The 21,489-nt window shown below is 41.8% G+C and overlaps 2 protein-coding genes across 2 annotated transcripts; both read right to left on the bottom strand.

Annotated features, from left to right (window-relative positions):
* Positions 1-5,334: 5,334 nt before the first annotated feature.
* On the bottom strand, positions 5,335-8,457 carry LOC308375070 (toll-like receptor 12; the record flags this gene model as incomplete). The annotated part of the gene is made up of 1 exon (XM_080851112.1): positions 5,335-8,457. One exon carries the CDS (start codon positions 8,455-8,457, stop codon positions 5,335-5,337), a length of 3,123 nt encoding a protein of 1,040 aa, XP_080707238.1.
* Positions 8,458-13,758: 5,301 nt separating this feature from the next.
* On the bottom strand, positions 13,759-20,816 carry fam180a (family with sequence similarity 180 member A; the record flags this gene model as incomplete). Its single annotated transcript, XM_080851693.1, has 3 exons — positions 13,759-14,085; positions 15,491-15,588; positions 20,714-20,816. 3 exons carry the CDS (start codon positions 20,814-20,816, stop codon positions 13,759-13,761), a joined length of 528 nt encoding a protein of 175 aa, XP_080707819.1.
* Between the last annotated feature and the right edge of the window lie 673 nt (positions 20,817-21,489).

The following is a 21,489-nucleotide window of genomic DNA, read 5'->3' as shown; positions in this document are numbered from 1 at the left end:
CCTTGCACAAATGCTGAAGCCACTCTAGGACACACCGACCTTCTGAAGACACCGCTGTGACTGAAAGCTTTTCTCAGGGGTGTTCAGCATGGGCTTCAGTGAGACCGACAAGCAACTTTTTCATGATTCATATCATGTGCAAACAAGGGTATTTTTAGTGCAGTGTGTGAAAACGCCTGTTTCGATGCAAACATGGTCTGATGCTTGTAAATCTACTTCCTCAATCACACCTCATGTGCATCTCTGTACGAGCCGGTTTTCAATGATAAGACTGCAGGCTCTTTGTTCAGTCTCCCCCTTGCTCATCAGACTAAAGCTTTGTTTTCCTCCATCTGTATGTCACTGCAGTGTGAAGCAGGAGTCTCTCTAAACATTGAACTACTAAATAATATCACCTAGTTCAGCGTTTGAACTAACTGGTCCAGTGCACATCTAACATTAGCTTGGAACATGTACATTAATCATAATAAAATGACTGATCTTGGCTTTGTGTTAACAACTGCTGCTGCATTATGTCATCAAGTCAAGTCAAGTCATATTTATTTATATACCACATTTAAAAACACAATACAATTAAGAAGATCAAAACAGAAACAAAACAATAAGATAACAATTTTTTTTTTTTTAAATCAAATAGAAAAACAGAAGCAACACACTCAACTAAGCATCTTTATACACATCAAAAGAACAGAAACACCTCTCACATAAAAGCAATTATACAAATGATCAACTAAGAGGTCGTTTACATGGAGCCTAGTTTGTCAATCTGATACGGATAGCTAATACAGATAGCCCTATCATACATACGAACACTCTCTATCCGCACCTTGTTTCCGCAACGATCGCAGTCCGGGGTAGAAAGTGAGTAGATTTGAATCGGTACGGGGGCTGGTGTTCGTCTGCACGGCTTAACGCAACCTGATGACGTCATTGCCCCACGTGATCAATTTGCGATCTCCAACCACTATTTATATTCCTTGTTCTCCCTCAAAATCTCACTCGTGGTGGGCCTCGAATTCACTCTCATTAACCCAGCCTACTGATTTTTGATTAGCCTCCTATCTTGATCTAATTCTTCTTATTCAGACGTAACATAACTTTCATGACCACAAATATAAATTGGCCAGCGATTTAATTGCTTTTTTATTCATAAATGTATGTAAAATGCTCGGAGCAATGCATCATGGGAAATGGGATGACAGACATGTCATGTTACTGTTCCAAACTCTTTATTATCAATAGAAAAAAGAATTCATTTTCGCATATCCTTTAGTCTGACCACTGATATTAACTATCATAATGTAATGTTGTTAATTGGAGCTTGAATGTCTTGTGTAATGTGTTTATCCTCGTGCTGTGAAGTACCTTCTTCTAGGTTTTTCACGTTTTTTCAGTTGTGTAAATAAAGCGCTAAAGCGCCACCCACAGGCGTGAGGTATGTACTACAGTCGGTTCACCACAATCTGCTGCCTCCGTGTTTACGCAAATCTCTCGTTGCCAGCCTCCGTATTTACGGAATTAAAAGATTCGATTGGTGTGAAAAGTAAATCCGATTCGGAGGCCCTAGACTTCGTGTGCATAGCACCTAAAATCAGGGGGATCCAAATGTTAAGGAATAAAAGTAGGTTTTGAGCCTGGACGTGAAGGAGTCAATAGAAGGGGGCTGATCTTATAGACAGGGGGATGCTGTTCCACAGTCTAGGGGCTGCAATAGCAAAAGCGCGGTCACCCCTGGATTTAAGTTTAGATTGGGGGACTGCCAGGAGCCTGAAGTTGGACGACCTGAGGGGCCTGGTGGTAGAATAGGAGGTTAAGAGGTTTGTGATATAAGATGGAGCCTGCCCACTAAGGGCTTTAAAAACAAACAGGAGCACCTTAAAATCAACCCTGAACCGCACTGGAAGCCTGTGGAGAGTGGTAGGGTTTTTTCTAAACAAGGGAACAGGGGCACTGCGCCCCGATACTCCCGGCGTGCGCCCTCCTACCGAAATGCCGACTGAACCTGTCAGACTTGGATCTGTACTTACATGCTGCTGTACAACATACACTATTTCTCAAAACGATCTTTTCTCCGCAAAAATATCCCAACACCATCACCTGACAATGTGTCTGATCCTCAAATAACTTATAATTACTCCAAAAATATTCCGATCCGAATTGGAGTTTCCCAGACCGAGTCGACATGTTGACATGCTAACGTTAAAGTTATTAGCAGCTTTGCCGGCTGACGTGCGGCTCGGCTGCAGCTCGAGTGCTCACTCACTTTTCTCTTGGTGTACAGAATTTTCATATTGTAAAACAAACATCTAAAATGCATATTTTGCACGCAATATATTTGGAAATACAGACAAAAAGCTGCCTGATTTGAATGGGGTATTTATTCATGTATATTTTGTCTTCACGCGATCTTGAGAGATGTCTTCAAGTAACGTTAATGTTCCAAACATTAAACATTCTAATGTGTGCACCGTCTCAGAAAGTTACTAGCCAGACTAGCAGTATCTACTGATAGAATGCCATGGATCCAGCAAAGCGTAAAGCTAAACGAAAATATGAAGATACGTTCTTGCCTGAATGGGAGGAATTATTTGCGGAGCGAAATGGAAAACCCCTCTGCTAAATATGCCAGACGTCACTGTCGCATTTTAAAGCCTCAAACTTGGAGCTCCGTCTCTCCACACACAATGCTAACATAGCCCTGGAGTTCCTAAAGGCACAGAGCTGGGCAGGCACAAGGTACATACTTTGAAACGTCAGTCAGAGAAACAGACTCTTTTTTTTGGAAATGTACTCTGAAGTAGGCTACTCTTAAACGGTCACGTTGGCATCGTATCAGGTGTGACGGAATATTGCTCGAGCAAAAAAGTAATATAGTGAGGGAGAGTTTGAAAATTGAGCAGAGGATATCTGACATTAACTATAATTCAACAGATGTCTTTAATATGTTTATTTTTGTGCCATATTTTTAATCTACATTCGTTAATTGATCTTCCTACAACCCACTAGAGCAGTGGTCCCCAACCACCGGGCCGCGGCCCGGTACCGGTCCGTGAGGCATTTGTTACCGGGCCGCACGGAAAGAATAAATAATTTATATCAATTCCGCTGTATTAACTATTAGCGTCTGAAAGGTGTTTTATTTTGAAAAACGACCGGATTTTCCCGGACGTCACATTCGCGCCTTTTGGCACGTCAAGACGCTTCTCGTTCAAGTGATACGTCACTCACATAAACCCACAAACTAGCGAAAATGTATTAAAAAAAAAAAAAAACATCTTTGGAGAGCTTCTTTGCAAAGGTGAAAAGGCCAACTAAGGAGCCATAAGAGGAGCCTACGACCTCAAAAAAAGAAATCTTCTTTCAACAGACAATACCAGGAGTCAAACTTAAAATACGGGTTTATCGCAACAGGTGATTCTCACGCACCAATTCCGCTCTGTTTAATATGTGGCGACAAGCTAGCACCAATGAAGCCTTTAAAACTGCTTCGGCACATGGAGACCAAGCAACTGATTCAGAGTTTTGGTGAGTTGTATTTTTCATGCACTTAACGTTTGTAATACAATGGTGTTGGCAGCAAATTAATTAAGCGTTAATGTTAGCTTTTGTGTATGAGCAGACCGGGCTTCATTCTATCAAATTCGCGGTTGCTTCACGGGTGCAATTGAATGATTCACATCATGGATGACGTGTAAAATGACACCTTGAAGCCGGTCCGTGAAAAAAAATTCCTACATTAAACCGGTCCGTGGTGCAAAAAAGGTTGGGGACCCCTGCACTAGAGGACACTATTTAAAAGGTTATTTTCAAAAAAGGGGAAGCAACTGCTGTGATAAAGCTCTTCTGGAGGCACATTCTGTTCCAATGCTTTGTTTTGATCACAGTCATTGCAGAGAATGAGGCCTCACTTAAATATGTGGAGGAAAAGGGTAGTAGCTGCTCCTAAGCTTTCTCTCTCAGGTCAGGGCGCTCCTGCTTCACACACATCCAAAACAAAATCCCAGCAGATGTCTTCAATATGTTTATATTTGTGCCATATTTTAAATCTAAATTTGTTAATTTCTCTTCCTAAAACCCACCAGAGGACACTATTTAAAAGGTTATTTTCCAAAAAAATCTACCAGATTTTAAGGTCTACCAAAGTCTACCAAAAGTTGATAGTATTTTAGTTTTTCAGGATGACCACAAGAGCTAGAATTTCTCTCTAAGATAGCCTCAGAATGTACCATTTAATCATTAATTTTTCAAAGGCTTCGCACCGTGGAAGGGGGGTCTGCTCCCTGCTACTATTTTTTTCTAGAAAAACCCGGTTATATGGTATCTTTTCCGGGTACTGGTCAGGAGCCTTGCAGCTGCGTTTTGGACTAGTTGTAGGCGTGACAGGGACGAATGGCTTATTCCCGTATACAAGGAATTGCAGTAGGCTAGCCTAGAGGATATGAAGGCGTGGATGACCTTCTCAAGATCATGTATATGCATTGTTGTTGTTTGCATTCAATCTGCAGAATATCAGGATCTCATCCCTTGCCCAGAAGATGCAGAGAATGAATGCTCTCAAGTTTCCTTTAATCAGCTAAACTGAATTAAATTCATGTGTAAAAGTTGTTTTAGAGATTATTTAATCGCACAGCCTATTAAAGCTGTTCTTGAGGAGTCACATGCACAGACCACAAAACTTCATATTGAATAGACTGGGAGATTACTGGAAACAACAAGTGTGTTTATTTCCCCTTCACATGACATTGTATCATCAAAATGTATCTGAGGCTGTTATACAAACTAGCTACCTACCAAAACATGCCTAAAGAAACACAGTAAAAACTACAAAATGTTGCTAAGGAGCATTCCCTGAACATTATAGTACACTGTGAACATATTTTATGTGACACATTTTACAGGGTTTTTACTTAATCCAGAATACATTGACATCTGATTCACAACCAAGTGTACACACATATTTACAGCTCTGCCACACAACTCTGAAAAAGAATCAGTTGAGTCTTCGTAAAATTCACTTTGTCTTCAAACACTATTTTAGAACTGTCCCAGGCCACATCCACTCTCTGGATCTACTTCAAAATTATCTATTCAAACTTAATGCATCTTGTGGTTCATAAAAAAAGTATTTGCTCACATGGGTAACATTAACTATCAGAGATCACTCTTAATTTAACAATCAAAAGTGGTGTCTTTTTATCATACCAATTTCTTCAAAATAAAGTGTTCTATATCTATATCAGAAAGCAATTTTTACATTTGTGCTCTGCATCGTCTTACATGCAGGCTGCATCAAAAGAGTTCAGTTAAGGATTACAAAGAATGGTGCATGGCAACTCATAACACCTTGTCTGTCACTAGTTTGTTCCAGAGTCTGTCCCAGAAGGCCTCCTGCTGGGCAGGGTCTTGAGGCCAGTCTATGTAAGTCCTGGTCTTGACCAGTCGTGCCAGCCTGTGGTGGGCAGAGAGCAGGTTAGAAGGGATCTTCTCCAGAAACACCAGGATCAGCACATCCCTGTGCTCCACCTGCAGCCTGTAGGTGCCGAGTCGCATCTCCAGTGAGCACCAGTTGCTCCGCAGGAAGTGGCGGCTGACCAGGCAGAGGGTGCGGCGGCTTTTGTAGAGACTGTCGGTTATATTCTCCACAATATCCTTTCCCAGCTGGAAGTCCCTGCTGTGCAGGCAAAGGCGCAGGAATGGGGGTCCTCTCTGCTCCAGTTTGGGCAGGAGTTGCTCCATCACCCAGCGTTCATCTCTGCCACTGTAAGATACAAAGGCATCGTACAGGTAGCGCCCTCTGGTGTTCTGGTGACGTAGTGCCTCATTAAACCAGCCGTGAGTGATGTAGTAGAAGGCCAGCAGGTAGTCTCTGGCCAGCTGATGCAGCAGCACAACCAACATAAACAACAGGAGGAAGCATGATGTGCTGACAAAGAACACAAACCCCACATCCAGACTGCAGTGGGCCTGGCCAAAGCTGTCCAGGTTTTGAAGCCCACCCTCTGATATGCACCTAAGTGGGTCCTTTTCATTGGAGAACATAAACACTTCTGCTTGTTGCTGATTCCTTGCCCAGCGGAGGAACCAGGCATCGTCACAGGTGCAGCGGAGTTGTGCTTGATAGATGATAGCAAACTTCAGGCTGGTAAGGTGCTCAAAGAAATCTTTGGTCAAACTGATCTCTGCTTCTTGAACTAGGAAGAAATACTTCAGAGAGGTCATATCCACACTGAGGTCTCCCTCCAAAGAATCCAACCAGCACCGATACAGACTTAAGCTCTCTAGTTTGGTCAAGTTGTGAAACATGAGACTCATATCTGGCTGATTGACAAAGTTGACATTGATGAGGTCTAGACGCCTTAAGTGCAGCAATCTGTTCAAACCAGAGAGGTTTTGGACGGTGCTCACATGCCACTGGGAAAATAATAAAAAGACCACAGACGTGAAGTGACTGATAGCAACAGTATAATCAGGTGCACAAAGGAAGAACTCAGCTTCAACTTGTAGTTTGGTAACAGACTTTAGAAAACGTTTCTCACAACCCCATAAAACAATCTTCTGGCCTGAGAGCGAGAGACTCAAGCCCACGTCTGGGACGCTGTCATCAGCGATGACCAAAGTCATTGGGCGCACAGCAGACTTGATGGTGAGTTCAGACAGCTGGTGAGGGAAGCCCCCAAAGATGAGGCTCAGGTTGAGGACATGAATGCCAGAGTGCTCAGAGGTGGAAAACATCAGATTTCCAAGGTGGAGAACCCTGAGGGAGGGGAAATGAGCGAAGGAAGATACTTCAAAGTGCCTCAGTGGATTATTTTCAATTATAAAGATCTCCAGGTTCTGAAGTCCAAAAAAGGTGTTTGTAGTTATTGCAGAAATCTGATTCCCTGTAAGGTCCATGTGCCTCAACTTGCTCAGGTTTGTAAAAGCAAAGTCTTTGATGGTTTGAATAAAGCACCTTTCGAGGAGTAGTTCTTCCACGTTTTCAAGACCTGAAAATAGTTCAGGTTTTATAACAAATACATTTGCATCAACACGTAGAGTAAGTAGCCCAGTCAGTCTCTTAAAAGCAAAATCTTCAATTGTTGAATTACGACCAAAGGATAAATTCAGGCTAGTTAGATTCATCAGGCCTTGTCCAGATGTGAGGTACCGTGCTTTCATCTCAGGGGGGCCTGATTTGAAAGCCTGTAGGCTAAGGTTCTGCAAATTAAAAAGCCCTTCAAATGCCAAGTCTTCCAGCTGAATATACCTCCCATACAGATCCAGGTTTTCTAGGTGACTTAGGCAGATAAACTGGTTGGTTCTGAGTATCAGGCCCTGTCCAGTTCTGAAACGGAAATCCCTTAGTGACGACAGAGAAACATGATTTTTACAGAGAGTAACCAGAGATTTGTCTTCTTTACGAGTGTTGGCCTGACCATATGTTTTAAAGCAAAAGATCCTGAGATTTTTTAAGGTGGATATGAAGCTGAGATCAACGTTTGTTAAATTCTGCCCTTCAAGTGTGATTTCTTCCAGCTTGTAACATTTCTCCCATGATGACTCGGAGGACTCTTGTAACGCATTGACATGCAAGCTGATATGAGTGACAGAGAGGGCAAATACAATTTCACACATAGATTTGATGTTTATTTCCTTCTGACTGAACTGCATCTGATCAAGTTGTTGGATCCCAGAGTGTAGGAGTTGAGTCTGGAGCACATCATTCATTGGCATGTTTAGAAATGATATCTTGTCTATGTATCTGAAAGCATTTTTTTCTATTTTCTTGACATGAGGAAATGAAAACATGACATTCCTCAGAGAAAGAAACTTACTCGAGTCATATTTGCAATCTGGAGTCGTTAAACTCTCTGCATCCATTTCGATACTTAAATATTGCAGGGAGGCTGAAAAATACAACAGTTTACAAAGAAGCTCTGAGAAGTCGTCATAGCCCTTAACATCAAGTCTTTTCATGTGACTCAGTCCATCAAAATTATCTGATGCCATTTCTGATAAAGTGTAGTTTTGAAGATTCAGTTCCTCCAGAATGTGCAGATCATTAAATACCTCAGATGGGATCGATGTTTTGCAGCGTTCTGGGCAAGCCATGGAGAGCAGGTGTAGGTTGGAGAGTCCCCTGAAGGCTTCTGGGAGGATTGCAGACAGACAGCCGTAGATATACATGCTCCTGAGACTGTGAAATTTCGTGAGAACATTAGGTTGAAGTGTGGATCCATAACCTACCCACACACATAGAATGTTGATGGCTCTTGGGACTATGGAAAGTTCCAATGCCAAGTCAGAAACATTCAGACAGGCAGCTGTAAGCAGACTACGTGGGCACAGGTGTGATTTTTGGATGGAGAAAACTGGATATGGTGAGGCTTCCTCCAGCACGAGGCATTTCGTAGACATCCGGGCAAAGACACAGAACACATTGACAGCCACAACTAGAAAACAGTAGAAAAATGCCATTTTCTGTGAATTCCAAAAGCTACACTAGATCACCTGAAGAACCTGCAGTCCTCTCCGACTGAACTTGTGATCAGTGAGAAAAGCTTCTGTGCTGGAGACAAATGCATGCTCTGTACAAAGAAGGCGTGTGCAATTGAAGTCATTGTAGCTTGAAGAAATAAGTGAGTGGATGCTTCTGTAGACTAATACTATATATGGAGAATGACTCTGAGGGAAACTGCACAGGAAACTAAAACATATCTTTGGTGGTCATGATCGCTGGAGACTTGCAGACTGATGCCTTTAACCACAGCTTGTAGGCGCCATACTAACACCTCCACTTCCCCTGCGCAGATTTGAGTTTTAAGTCATTTAAATCTCATCCAGACCATGGCTGGCAAAGCTCAATAAAGAGGATATCATCGTATAAGTACAGACCATTCAATTGGCTTTTTGCATTAACCAAATACACCAGCCTGCTCAATAATATGCTAAGGGGAAATTATTCAATTATAATGTTTATTTTGACATTATGTGATGTTATGTTATTTATATTTTGTATACCAGACACTGAAATTCCCCCTTTTCATTCGTTTAGTTTTTTTGTGTATGGCAATTTCCCTCCTATAGGCTAGTCACTATGATATTTGCTCTCACTTATATCATATAACGGTCACCTACAGGCTAAAAAGTGACATTACAACACTTAGTGTCATTGTCAGACAGGCAACCTATCGTGAGTCCCATGTGTAAACTATCAGACTTTACCCTTCCATTGTTGTTAGTAGGCTATGCATGTCCCATAATATGTGTCATCCGCTGAAAATGTCAGGATATTTTCCAAGGTCAAAGTCTGCAATTCAAGTCCGATTTTTTTTTTTGTGTAAAACGAGTACCAGCTCAGATATGTCTTCTTAAGGACCAAGATATTTCAATCGAAATGGCATATCGATTAAGAAACAAAGCACACCAACTATAAGGATAAAGAAAGGATTTAAAAAAAAATATGAGCCAAAACCTTGAGGCATCCCAAAAGACATTTGAACGTGCCATCACTGTTCAGGAGCAGGCACTGAGTGCATCCGGTCTCCTACTGGCTAGCTGAAAGCAAAAAGCAAAAGCGCCCATACGGTTGCAGAAGTTGCCATCGATATGTGCACTGCACTCATAGGCGAAAAAGAAGAAGCGAAATTAAAAACAGGAAACCAGGCATCTAAAATATATTATTTAATGAAGGTGTGGCGAGAGCTCCAGCTCGCAGCTTTGCAAATATCATCAACTGAAACTCCCTTGAGTAGGGCCCAGGAAGATGAAACCCCACGGGTAGAGTGCGCACACAGCTTCTCCGGGGGATCTAATGACAAAGCAATAGCCTCCACCAACCAGCGGAGGAGGCTTGACTTTGCTAGAGGTTTGCCTCTTGCGCTTGCACCAAAGCACACAAACAGCTGATCAGATTGCCTGATCGTCCCGGTGCACTCTACGTAGGCATCAGCTGTCTCGCATCCCGGCTGTTGCAGGCGGCGTGCACTGCTCAGCTGGGAGAGTCTCTCCAGTTTGAGCAGGCATCAGCTGTCTAGCATCCCTGCAGTCCAAGCATGCGAGGCATGCAGTCTGCCGAAGCACTGGAATGAGAGAAAAAATTAGTACAGAACTTGTTCGATAACTCACCAACGGTGACAGCCGTTGACGGTAAGCTAGCTAGCAGTGTAGTCAGAGGACTAGACAGCTAACAAGCTAACAAGCTAGGTAGCTAGCTCGAACCTAAGTGTTAACTCGTGAACTCACGCTAGTGACGGGAGTACAGACCGAGTTTGTTTACTTTCCCAACGGTGATAGCCGTGGGTAACAAGCTAGTTTGCAGGGAAGTCAGTAGACTAGCCCGCTATCAAGCTAACAGCTAACAAGCTAGGTAGCTAACTAGAACTTTAAGTCTAGAAGCCTTAACTCGCGGCACTAAGCCAGTGAAGGTTGTAAGACATAGCTTGTTTACCTTACCAAAGTTGATGGCCGTTAGACAGCAACCCAGTTAGCAGGGTAGTAGCAGAATAGCTAGCTAATAAGCTAACTTGGTAACTCTCGCCAGTCATGCTGGAGTCAGGACATGCCAGTCTCGATGTGTCTGTAATGAGATAAGGTTAGCACAAACTTCGCAGGCCGGGAAATTCTCTGAAATGAAACAACAGTCAATAAAGAGAACTATCACAACGTAGCATGTTGAATAGCAATGGCTAGCCGGCTAGTCAAAGACAATCGTGGTAACCAGCCAAGACAGTTACTTTACTTAGGCGTTGAAATTATCCTTGTAGCACTCAGAACTAGTAAGGGAATTAAATCCGACAACTCACCAACTCAACCGACTATAAAAGCACACAAAGAAATAACAACACTGAGCGTAGAGACGTGTCGAGGTCTTAACGTTGAAACGCAAAGAGTCGAAAGAGACAGAGCAACGTCATCACCCCCTATTTAAGCACCTGAGGGGGCGGGCTCAGGACGGTGATGCGTTGCATTTTGGCCTTCCGCCGTGAATATATAGTGCTTCGATTGGTCCATAACAGAGTCATGTCCCATCTGTTACATCGCAGTCCACTGTGATAGGGAACATTCAGGGGTCTCATTTACTATTTGATCATGTAAGTTCAATCGTCATTAAGAAGTTGAGCATGTAATTAAGGATTTCTCATTTAGAAAATGAACATAAGTCCTGTGATAAGTGAAACAAGTCCATCTCTGACTAAAAAGGCGAACATGTAAGTCCATGGATTCTACTTAAGAAGTTGAACATGTAGGTTCATCATTTTCGATGTAAAACAGTGGTATAGTATTAAGCCTAGTAGTAGTGGCAGTAATGATAATAATAATACAATTGTTAAATTATTGGCCTGATGTTTCATACAATTTGGGTCATGGAGCAAAAAAGGTTGAGAACCACTGATGTATAGAACACCGGTCATTATCGGGGGAAAAAGGCCCCGACAGGGCACACAGCACTGTCATGTTAAAAAGTGACCGGGGTCAAAAAAGAGCCCGGGTGACATAATGTTGACTTTGGAACGACACTTGAGCGACAGTTGCTATACCAACGACATACTTTTTAACATGACAGCACCCCGACGCGAAATTACCAGCGTTCTATACATTATCCCGCTTATTACACGGCTACTTGCCAAAACTAAAAAATAACTTTTTTCTTCTTTTTTTTTCTTTTGAAAATGTATTTGTTACCATTCGTAGTGTTAAAAAGCAGAGAAATAGTTCGCCAAAGACGTTGAACTTCAAAGACGTTGAACACAGCTGTTTAAAGGCACCCAGTGCAACTTTATAGGCTTGAGACTCGAAAACTAAACATTCAATTTTGAGTCTTTTTTACACGTAGTAAGTTTCAATAACTCCATACCATTTCATATCGACATTCAAGGAGCAAAGATAACACGTCGTTGTGTGGTGAGAACTGATAGAAAATCGTAAACAACAACAATCGCTGGTGGGGAGAGGCCATTTTTCCATTGACTGGAATCCTGCTTTATTTATTGGTGGCACCAATAAATAAAGGGCTACGCTCTTGCGGCTAGTTTTAACACTCTTTTTAACGCCCAAAGTATCAAATAATGATGCAAATGTGCTAATATGGTGAATTAAATATCAATATCATAAAGATTGTCTTATCCAGAATATTTCCATTTTGATGCCCTAATGTTGCACTGGGTGCCTTTAACTGTCAGCTGAATCTCCATTAAGCTGAGTTGATAAGTTACCGGACTACTTGTGGAGTGCTACGAAAGACGTGAATCCGAGGCAAAAAGGCCACTTTCCTTGACAGCGGTCAATTATGCATAGCAAGGGTCAAATATGGAAAAAGAATTGACCACAGTACGTTGGGAAGCCCCATTCAAGTGAATGGAGCATTCTACAACATTAAGAAGAGCCGTGTAATAATTGTATGAAAGCAGTATTGTGCATTGTTGTTTTGACTCATCAGCCAACAGCTGTATTTTAATTGGGGAATAGATCTCACAAGGCTGCCAAGAGCAGCTATATATTTATACAAGCCATTAAAATGGGCCTGGATGGGCCATTGATCACCGCACTGAAGAATAGGAGCAGAGGGAGTATTGCTTTCATCTGTGTTACCCCACTGTGTTGATAACATCAATGTATCATGACTTCATGGGAGAAGCCAGTTAAATTGCCCTGGCAAAATCTTCTTTGTAAATTGATTTAAATAGACAGTTGAACAGGCCAAGAACAAAGAATAGTATCACTGGAGTAAAGAAACAGTTTTCCAATCATATTCTATAAGGCTGTATACAAAAGTAACAGTATTACTACAGATGAAATATTCAAAAGGCAAAGGGAGAGATGTCATAATAAATATGTAATGTTTGCTAGAGTATGACATTTGTGATGCAATTTTTCCAGATCTAAACACATTGAAAATGTTCTAGTTGAATGCCTCTATTTAAAACATACTGTAGCTGACAGAAATACACTGTAAACACTATATGTTCAGCTGTAAAATGTTGACTGGAATTCAATAACAATAAAGTAAAATGTAAAAGTAAAAAGTAAAAACTACCACTAGAGGTCAGCAAAAGAGTACAATAAAACACCATGCAGACCAGGGGTCTGAAACTCAAATTACCCGGGGGCCGATAAGCGTCCAGTCTGGTCATTGGGGTCCAGATTTTTAAGGTAAACATTGGGTGGCCCATGTAAATCAATTAAACTTTTCTATTTTTCTATTCAAATCAATGGAACTTTGCGGGCCGGATACAATCTCTTGGGGGGCTGAATTGGCCCCCAGGGCCTGAGTTTGAGACCCCTGATGCAGACCAACTCAGATTACAAATGATTAGCACAATATTATCATTTAATTTTTAAACCTTGCATGTGCTTATTCACTTATTAATATGCATTATACCTTCCCTTTTTCAGCAAACAACAATGCCACTTCTGTGTAACACAGTATTTTCTATTACAGCTATTAAGATACAGTACAAAACCTCCCTATTTAAAAAATCATTTAAACACAATTTTTATTAAGGCAACACATTATGCGTGTGAAATTAGGTCATGTTTAGTCACAGTACCCTTGTATTTAGGCGACTTAGGTATTTACAGTCGGCATAGGATATTTGGTAGAACTGTGGCGCCTGGGCCTGTTTAACCTGCTGAAATTCTGCTGCCACAGGCTCAGAGAAAGTTCAATGAGTTCGGCCAGGCTCTTGGGTGCTAAAGACAGTCCCAGGGACTGGACTTCCCTCGCATGTTGTCCAGACCGCTTCCTGCTGCCCACACAGCTCCTGTCCAGAGACCTCCTCACATGAGTGTGAGGTCCTGTCTGACAGCTTGCTGTAGTTCCAGCAGTGCCTCCGCCCACAGTTGCCTCTGGTAACCTGGTGGCGTGTGCGTTAGCTTTTGCGCCATGTAGACCATGGTCAGCACAGTGCGTTCAAAGTCCTCACGGCGGAGAGATCCGCCGCGACAAGTCAGCTCAGCGATAAGGCGCCGGATATCTGACAGCTTCCTGGGAAGCACGTCCTTGCAGATGACCTCGAGCGTCTGGACACGGCGCAGAGAAGCTAGCTCTTCATCCACCTCACTGAAATGATCCTCCTCCTCAAGATGAAGACCGGACAACAGGATCTAAAGAGGGGTGTCAAAGATCGTTGCTGAGAAATCATATTCAATTTAAAAGATGAATTCATCCAAGTCATCATTCAAGTAATTTAGATTGTAATCGTAGCAACAGTAGGTCATGAAGAAGCTACAGAAGTGATATGAGATTGCTCTGCTGGGATACCACCTGACGCAAGTGCAGTGGTGGCATGTAGGAAGAGTAAATGGCAGTTAGGGAGTCTTTTTCAAAGACTCATTGAATGCCTAAGTGATCTACGAAGAGATTCCACTGACATTCACTTAGTAGACATTTCTTAAAAAAATGTATTATAATAATAGACATACTTTATGTATGACATACATTTATTCTATTACCTGAAACACTACATCATGAAATGATGTAATGATAATATTTTGTAAACCCAGACATAGGAACACAACTTAAGAATCACAACAATGTTATCTGCATTGATGTTTCAGGTAGAGGTAGTTAAGATTTTATAATAACAGCTTTATTTTTATCGTTTTAAGAATGTCTTTTCCAATTCTTGGCATGTCTTTCCAATCTTTTTTAACTGGACAGCTGTTTTGGTTTGCTCACCAAAATTCCTAATTTCGAACTATAAAGGCTTGTCCTTAAATATGTGACACTGTTTTGTAAAGCAAGATGTTTAACTGCTTCATCTTCTGCAAAACACTTTAGCTAAAAACAGATGATTGACTGGCAATAATGAAGAAGGTTTGGAGAACTCTTTTTTAACACGCTTCATTTGTTGTTCTACTATGTCTGTTTGATCACCAAGTAACTCTATGTTCTCACCCCTCAATCACATGAAACACAATAGATGTTGAAATCATAAAACGTCATCATCAACTACAGAGCATTCTTGTGGCAACGGACTTAAAGCGGGGCCTGCTAGGGATTTAGCGCTTTAGAAGCGAAGGGAGGTTGGCAAAAGTTTGCAAAAGCTAAAAAGGGTAGTTTTCCTGGCATGTTGGGTCTTCAAAGTTCTTAAGAACCACAAAGCTACTCTCTGTGGCAGCATCCTGTGACATTTTAAACACTGAACTTCTAAATGTAGAATGTTTTGATGTGCCTGTGTAACTGTTTCATTAATGGAGCATTACAAACAACAGAGAGAGGGAGTGAGAGAGAGAGGGAGCGAGAGAGATAGGGAGTGAGAGAGAGAGGGAGTGAGAGAAAGAGGGAGTGAGAGAGGCCAATCTGAATTAACTAATAAGCAAGAATGAAGCACAATAAATATGTATATTTAAGTACTGATGGCAACATAAACCTGTGTATCCTTACAATTCCATACAACAAACATATAATGTTTCATTTGTTCATGTTGCTTTTATTCTGTGAGAACAAATTTTTTTTTATTTAATTTATTTTCATGTTTTACTTCTTTGCTCCTAAAGCTTGGCTCACCTCGTAGAGCAAGTTGATGTCTTTCACAGACTTTTGGAAGGTGGGATTGATGAAAGCCGGCGTTCCCCTCTTCACTCTGTATGCAGATGGGTAGAGGGCTGAAAAATAGGGAGGGAGAAGAGAGATGCAGTAAAGAACATGTAATGCACCTTCATCATTTACCCTCCTAACTCTAAATTATCGCCTGCCACAGGGTGCCAGGAGTATGGATGATTCATGCGGCTGGCTAGCTGGATGACCCGATGCAACACCAGTGAAATCACCTGTAATTGGTCAAGGAGTTCACATTGAACCAGTCCCCAAGTTTGGTGTCTTGCCTGAGTGCAGAATAGGAAACCACCACTATCTGCATAAGTATCATAACATACAATTGTGCTTCTTTCGTTTTTTTGAGAGAGTGACAGGATGTAGTTATACAGAAAGACCCCCCTTGGGCAGAGCTGATGAAAGAGAGCCCCCCCCCCCCCCCCCCCCCCAGACATTATGGCCACACTTTCAAAGGTTTTCAGGGTGTGTGTGTGTGTGTGTGTGTGGGGGGGGGGGGGTTGGGGCGGCAACATTCCAATGTGTCCAGGCATGTGCGCTGCAGGTTGGCCATCTGTGATGAGTTCCCCGTCACATCCTGACCATGTGGCCAGTGAAGCATGCTAAGGCCATAGTCCTTTACCTGAAGCACTACACAGAAGAACACATATGCCACATCTGGGAACAGTAATTGTGAGGTATGAGATGATTTAAACCACGTCAACTGCGGCTCCTTTAAACTATGCCTGTGCAGGTGGACCCTCGAATAATAAAATTCTGTGTTGGATAGATGGGGGAACTTTGCAGACTGATCACTGGAATCTTATGGAAAACAGGTGTAATCAGAAATGTCAATGACAGAAAAATATTGAATTGCAAGCAGGGTTTCCTCTAGCCTGGATACCAGACAGAAATTAGCCCCGCCCACAACATTGAGGTCTTGAAGTTCGGTCTGGCAATGCTCCGTTGGGGAGAAATGATCAGAAGTTAAGATTCGGCCGCACCAATCAAATGGTCAGGGCGGGGTTTATATGATGATGGACAGATGATAAACCGCAACGTAATCAACTACGTCACCAACGCTTAGGTTGAATTGGTTTTCAACAAACATGGCTTGGGATTAAAGTCAGTTTTATTTGACAGCGCATTCATTTTGAAAGAGGAACAGAGAAACGCGATCAAGGCATTTGTCGATCGAAAAGATGTCTTTGCCGTCCTTCCTACGGGATCCGGTAAAAGTATAATGTATCAGCTGGCCCCGATGGTTATACTACGTTGCTCTGATCGGTTGTAGGTATATCCAATTGAGCAAAGAGGCATTTTTTTCCCCTGGTTCGGTTGAAACATGAGTATGACATCGTCAGGCTAGGTTTCCTCAACTCCAGTATCGAAATTATACAAGGGCTCCATGATGTCTTCTGTACATTCCACCAAATTATCTAGCACCTCTGATTCACACACACTCACACAAAAATCAATTCACAAACACGGTCAACCTCAAACAACCGGACATGCCAAGAATGCGTGCTTGAAGAAGGAACAAACAAACACTTCATCATTTAAACAGAGTGTGGACCAGTGTCTGCCAGCAAAGTTCATTTAAAGAACACAGCGTGACTTTAGTTGGCTCCTGCTAAACAAAATGGAGAAGAGCAGAGATGTACAGTAATACTCTCTCAAAATGGTCAAAAAATGATCAAGTGTCACTGTTATTTTATCTGGCTGTACCCTTGTTAGAATCTTTCTTGCAAACTAACAAAGTTCCACAGACAGATTACAATCCCTACAGTCCCTCACATAGTCTTTGCGTTTGTATTTGAGATTAACGTGGTTAATGTAGTTAAAATTAATAAACACAACATATGTCATCAATTAGAATGAAGCCTGGATTAAATCCTCCTGATTTTGAAGCCATTATGGAACAGTCCAACAAAAACAACATTCCTGGCCATTAATGACTTTAATCTGTTTGTTCTGAAAATAAATATGTATGTACTAATAGATAAATAGATGTTGCTGATGCCAAACATCAGAGACTGTTCATGTGTGACTTGTTTTTGTAATAATTGTTCCTTTGACTCACCTCAGAGTGTGATTTTTTAGTGTGATTGATCAGACACTATCTTCTTTATTTGAATTGCACTGGTTCAGTTTTTTTAAATTTTCTTTATTCCACCCATTTTTTTAGCACTGCTTCTGCTCCTAGGTCTTGAGTTATTGACACAGCTCCATCTTCGACACGTCCCTCCTGATCAGTGCTGTGCTCCCTTTCTATCCTGTTGAAATTAATGTTTGTAACTTTCTCGCCCTGCAATCTGTACACTACGAAGACCAACAGTAGCATAGTCTTCGCTCTATAATCTGTCATTTCTACCACGCCATTGCACTTACAAAACGGGTGGTACCAGCTCCCCTGTGGATTAATGACTGATATTTAATGAATTATATTTTCAGTGGTGCTTCAACATGACATAGCAAGCAACATAGAAAGACAGCTAATAAGTTATTACTGACTAGTCCAACAGAAAGAAAGCCAGCTCTGCATCTGACTTGCATCCTTTTCTAACTTTTAGTTCTAACTTCAAGTAAAATCAAGTCAGACACTGACTCTTTATCGGCCTCTTGCTTGGTTACTGGTTTACCACCAAAATTATATTGAAGCTGTTATGTTATGTTGTTACATAATGTTACTTTAAGGAAGCAAACTCGACAATGTATATCTCTTGTGGCTGGCAGGTTCTCACTGTTCCCGTAAAGGGGAGTTGAGTGGATTTAGGGCAAAAAATGAAATTTGGGCAAATGATAATAAGTACAGCTCACAAGTACCTCTAGGTTCCCTTCATTCGTACCAAAGTGCCATTGAACAAAATCGGATTGTTCGCGAACATAACATCACTATAATGTAGGCTACAACTTCTGTGTCTGATGCATGTGAGAGGAGGGGGTTGCACAGCCCCTCCCTCCTGACAGCAGTTCATATTTTGGAGGCACATTGCCAGCAGGTTAATTGCTAATACATTTTCAGCATACCACACTCTATAAGACAATATATGCAAACACTGGGCATGATGAAGGGAAGGCTATGCCATTTATAGTGGCTAACATTCACACAATTGTGGGTAAAAAAAAAAAACCTGTGCTGTATCAAGGACAAACTTACAGTATGAAACATTTAAAAATATGCAAATGTAAGGAGGCCCTATTCTATTTTGAAATATTAGCCTGCAATAGTGTTAATCTCCAGCAAGTTTATTTTTATAGCTCATTAACAAACAAATATTTAGGCTAACCTTATTAACGATCATGCTTCCTGCTATACTATACTATAGACAATATACCTACTAAAGATCTGTTTTTTAGTTAAGAGAAGGCTTAAAGAAACTGCATTATGCATGCAAGTTACACCACACACACACATACACACACAGACATACACAGACACAGACACACACACACACACACACACACACACACACACACACACACACACACACACACACACACACACACACACACACACACACACACACACACACACACACAAACCCCTTAATCCCTTTGCCTTTAAACCCCACCAGTCCATGGCCATTGCTACTTGCTTGCACTATCTAGTGTGTTGTGAGTACACTGGGCAGACTTGAACACAATGTAAATGATATACACACAAAAAAAGAAGAAGATAGCATCTCAAACTTTTCTCTATAAGTCATGCAGCCACTGAGGTGTTTAATATCTTAGTCTAAAACAAAGCCCACATCAAACACATGCAGCACCATCTGTGCAGCGAACATCTGAATGCGTGGTCTAGGGAAACACCTAAAATAGCCCTGGATTGGGAAATATGCCACATGTCCTATCACATTCCTGAGAGACTGCAAGCAGTTTTCTCGGGCCCATGAGTTCATGTATCCAAAACAACTTAACGATGCTCATTTGCAGCCTTGTGCATGGCAGATTGCAGGGGCAGGTGTTTGATGTTAGGCTGTTTTGGAGCTCACTCGAGACGCCCGCTCTGAGAGTGACGGCTGAGGCTTAATTAACAGACGACATGCCCATCCATCACATTTTTACAGGCGTCACACCCAAAACAGGCAGCAGCTCCCTCTATTCATCACCGCAGCAGAGTCATACTTCACCAACTGGTATGCGTCAAAGTATACTTATCACTGAAGTAAGTATATCATGTTGTGTTGGAAGCCCTCCAGAGGCAAGCTGCTTGAGACTTTAGCCAAAGTAGCTTTACACACCTTAAAGCACGAGGCTATGGCCCACCAATGTTTATGTGGGTTAGGAGATGGCTGCTGTTTTGTTTTTCTTTTTGAGGGGAAATCATTGCTTGCCAACTTTATACAAATTGAGGCCCCTGGTGTCCTTTTATACAGAAAGGCCTTAAAACATTATTCAGCTTTAAGCAGGATCAAATGACATTCCATCTGCTAAAGGAATGGGTTCTTGCCGTTTTTGGCCCAAACAGGACTTACCCTAATGTCCCAAGGGGTGAAATGTCCCGTGTTATCGTAAATTATTATGGGATTCGGCACCATTTGGATCCACTTGAAAATGTTTTTCTTCCACGGATCTCAATGTTCGTCAAGATGGTAATATTTACACCAAAGCCACAGTTTTAACCTATGCTAAAGTCACACTAAAGTCGAACCACTTTACACAGGTTCACTGGGAAGCCTTTTATGGATACAGCAAGCTGTTTGGCTGCTCTCTGAGACACCAATATGGCATAGTATCTCTGAGCCACAGATGTTTTACCAATAGCACAAAAAAGTGCCCTCCACAACTTACAAAGGCAAATGCAGACAAGATAACAACTAATTAGTAAAACAGACAGTTCAGGGGAATTCTTTTGTCATCGGATCAATAGCAAAGAATTACATTTCATAGAACTCTGATTCCAACAACACTAAGTCTGCTGAGAATTGATTTTACTGGAGAAGTTAAGGGTTCCGTACCAAACCTTAGCTACTACACATTCCCGAACCCTCCAAAACAGTATACAAACCTGTTTCTTTGTTAATAGAACACATTTGCAACCGATACTGTTTTGTCAATTGACACATATCATGATTTGCAACCTGAATAATTCGTGAACATCATAACTGTGAATAACTTCTGGTGTTTGACACCCTATGGTTGTGTTCAGGTGCGTCTCTTCTAGCAGACCATCATGCCCGGCAGGTGTCTTACCTTTGCTCCAGTGCGAAGCAGCAGTCAAGTAGAGATTGCAGTAAAAGACAGTGATGACCAGAAACCTGACAAACACCACACTGACCAGCCTGGTCCCCTCCATTCCTCCCTCTCTCTCTCTTGCACTGGACTATAGGTTCTGGTTCAGCCTCACAAAGCACTCATGAGGGCCAAAGGTGCTGAACAGCAGCGGTGTGTCAAGCTCCAGGGGAAGATTACAGACGATTTACAGACTTACTCCAACAACACAATCTTCTGGTCCTTCTCACTCTGTTTCTCTCTCTCTATCTCTCTCTCTCTCTCTCTGTTTGACACAGACACACATTTGCTCACACACGCCTTCTCTTCTCTGAGTGAGTGTAGAGTTGTGTCTCTGGCCAGCCTCTCCTCTCTCATCTGGAAGTCATCAGGATCCATGGAGCAGCTCCTGCTGTAGCTACTGGCAGCCCCAAACAGCCCCAAACAGCATCAGCTGCCCCAGAGCTGGTGCCGGCCAGTTCTTCATAAAAGAGACTTTTAGGTTCTTGAACAAAACAAAATCTAATTTCAGACATTTTGTTAATTATGTTGATGATTTGAATTGGGAATTTTGAAGTGATTTCTAGTGTGCTATGATTACAGTTACATCCAGGGGCAGCTGTTGGTATATCAGTAATTGTAGTGTTTGGCATTGTTCTGTTGTTGAGGATAGAATGTTGAAATATTGAACTAATATACAGTAATGAGGTTGTTTTCCTCTCCCTGGATTGTTGATGTTCTTTCTCTCTGCATGAGAA

Source organism: Sprattus sprattus (genome assembly GCF_963457725.1).
Source record: "Sprattus sprattus genome assembly, chromosome: 14".
Lineage (NCBI taxonomy): Eukaryota > Metazoa > Chordata > Actinopteri > Clupeiformes > Clupeidae > Sprattus > Sprattus sprattus.
Note: the sequence above shows the minus strand (reverse complement) of the source record. Positions and strands in the feature narration are given on the sequence as shown.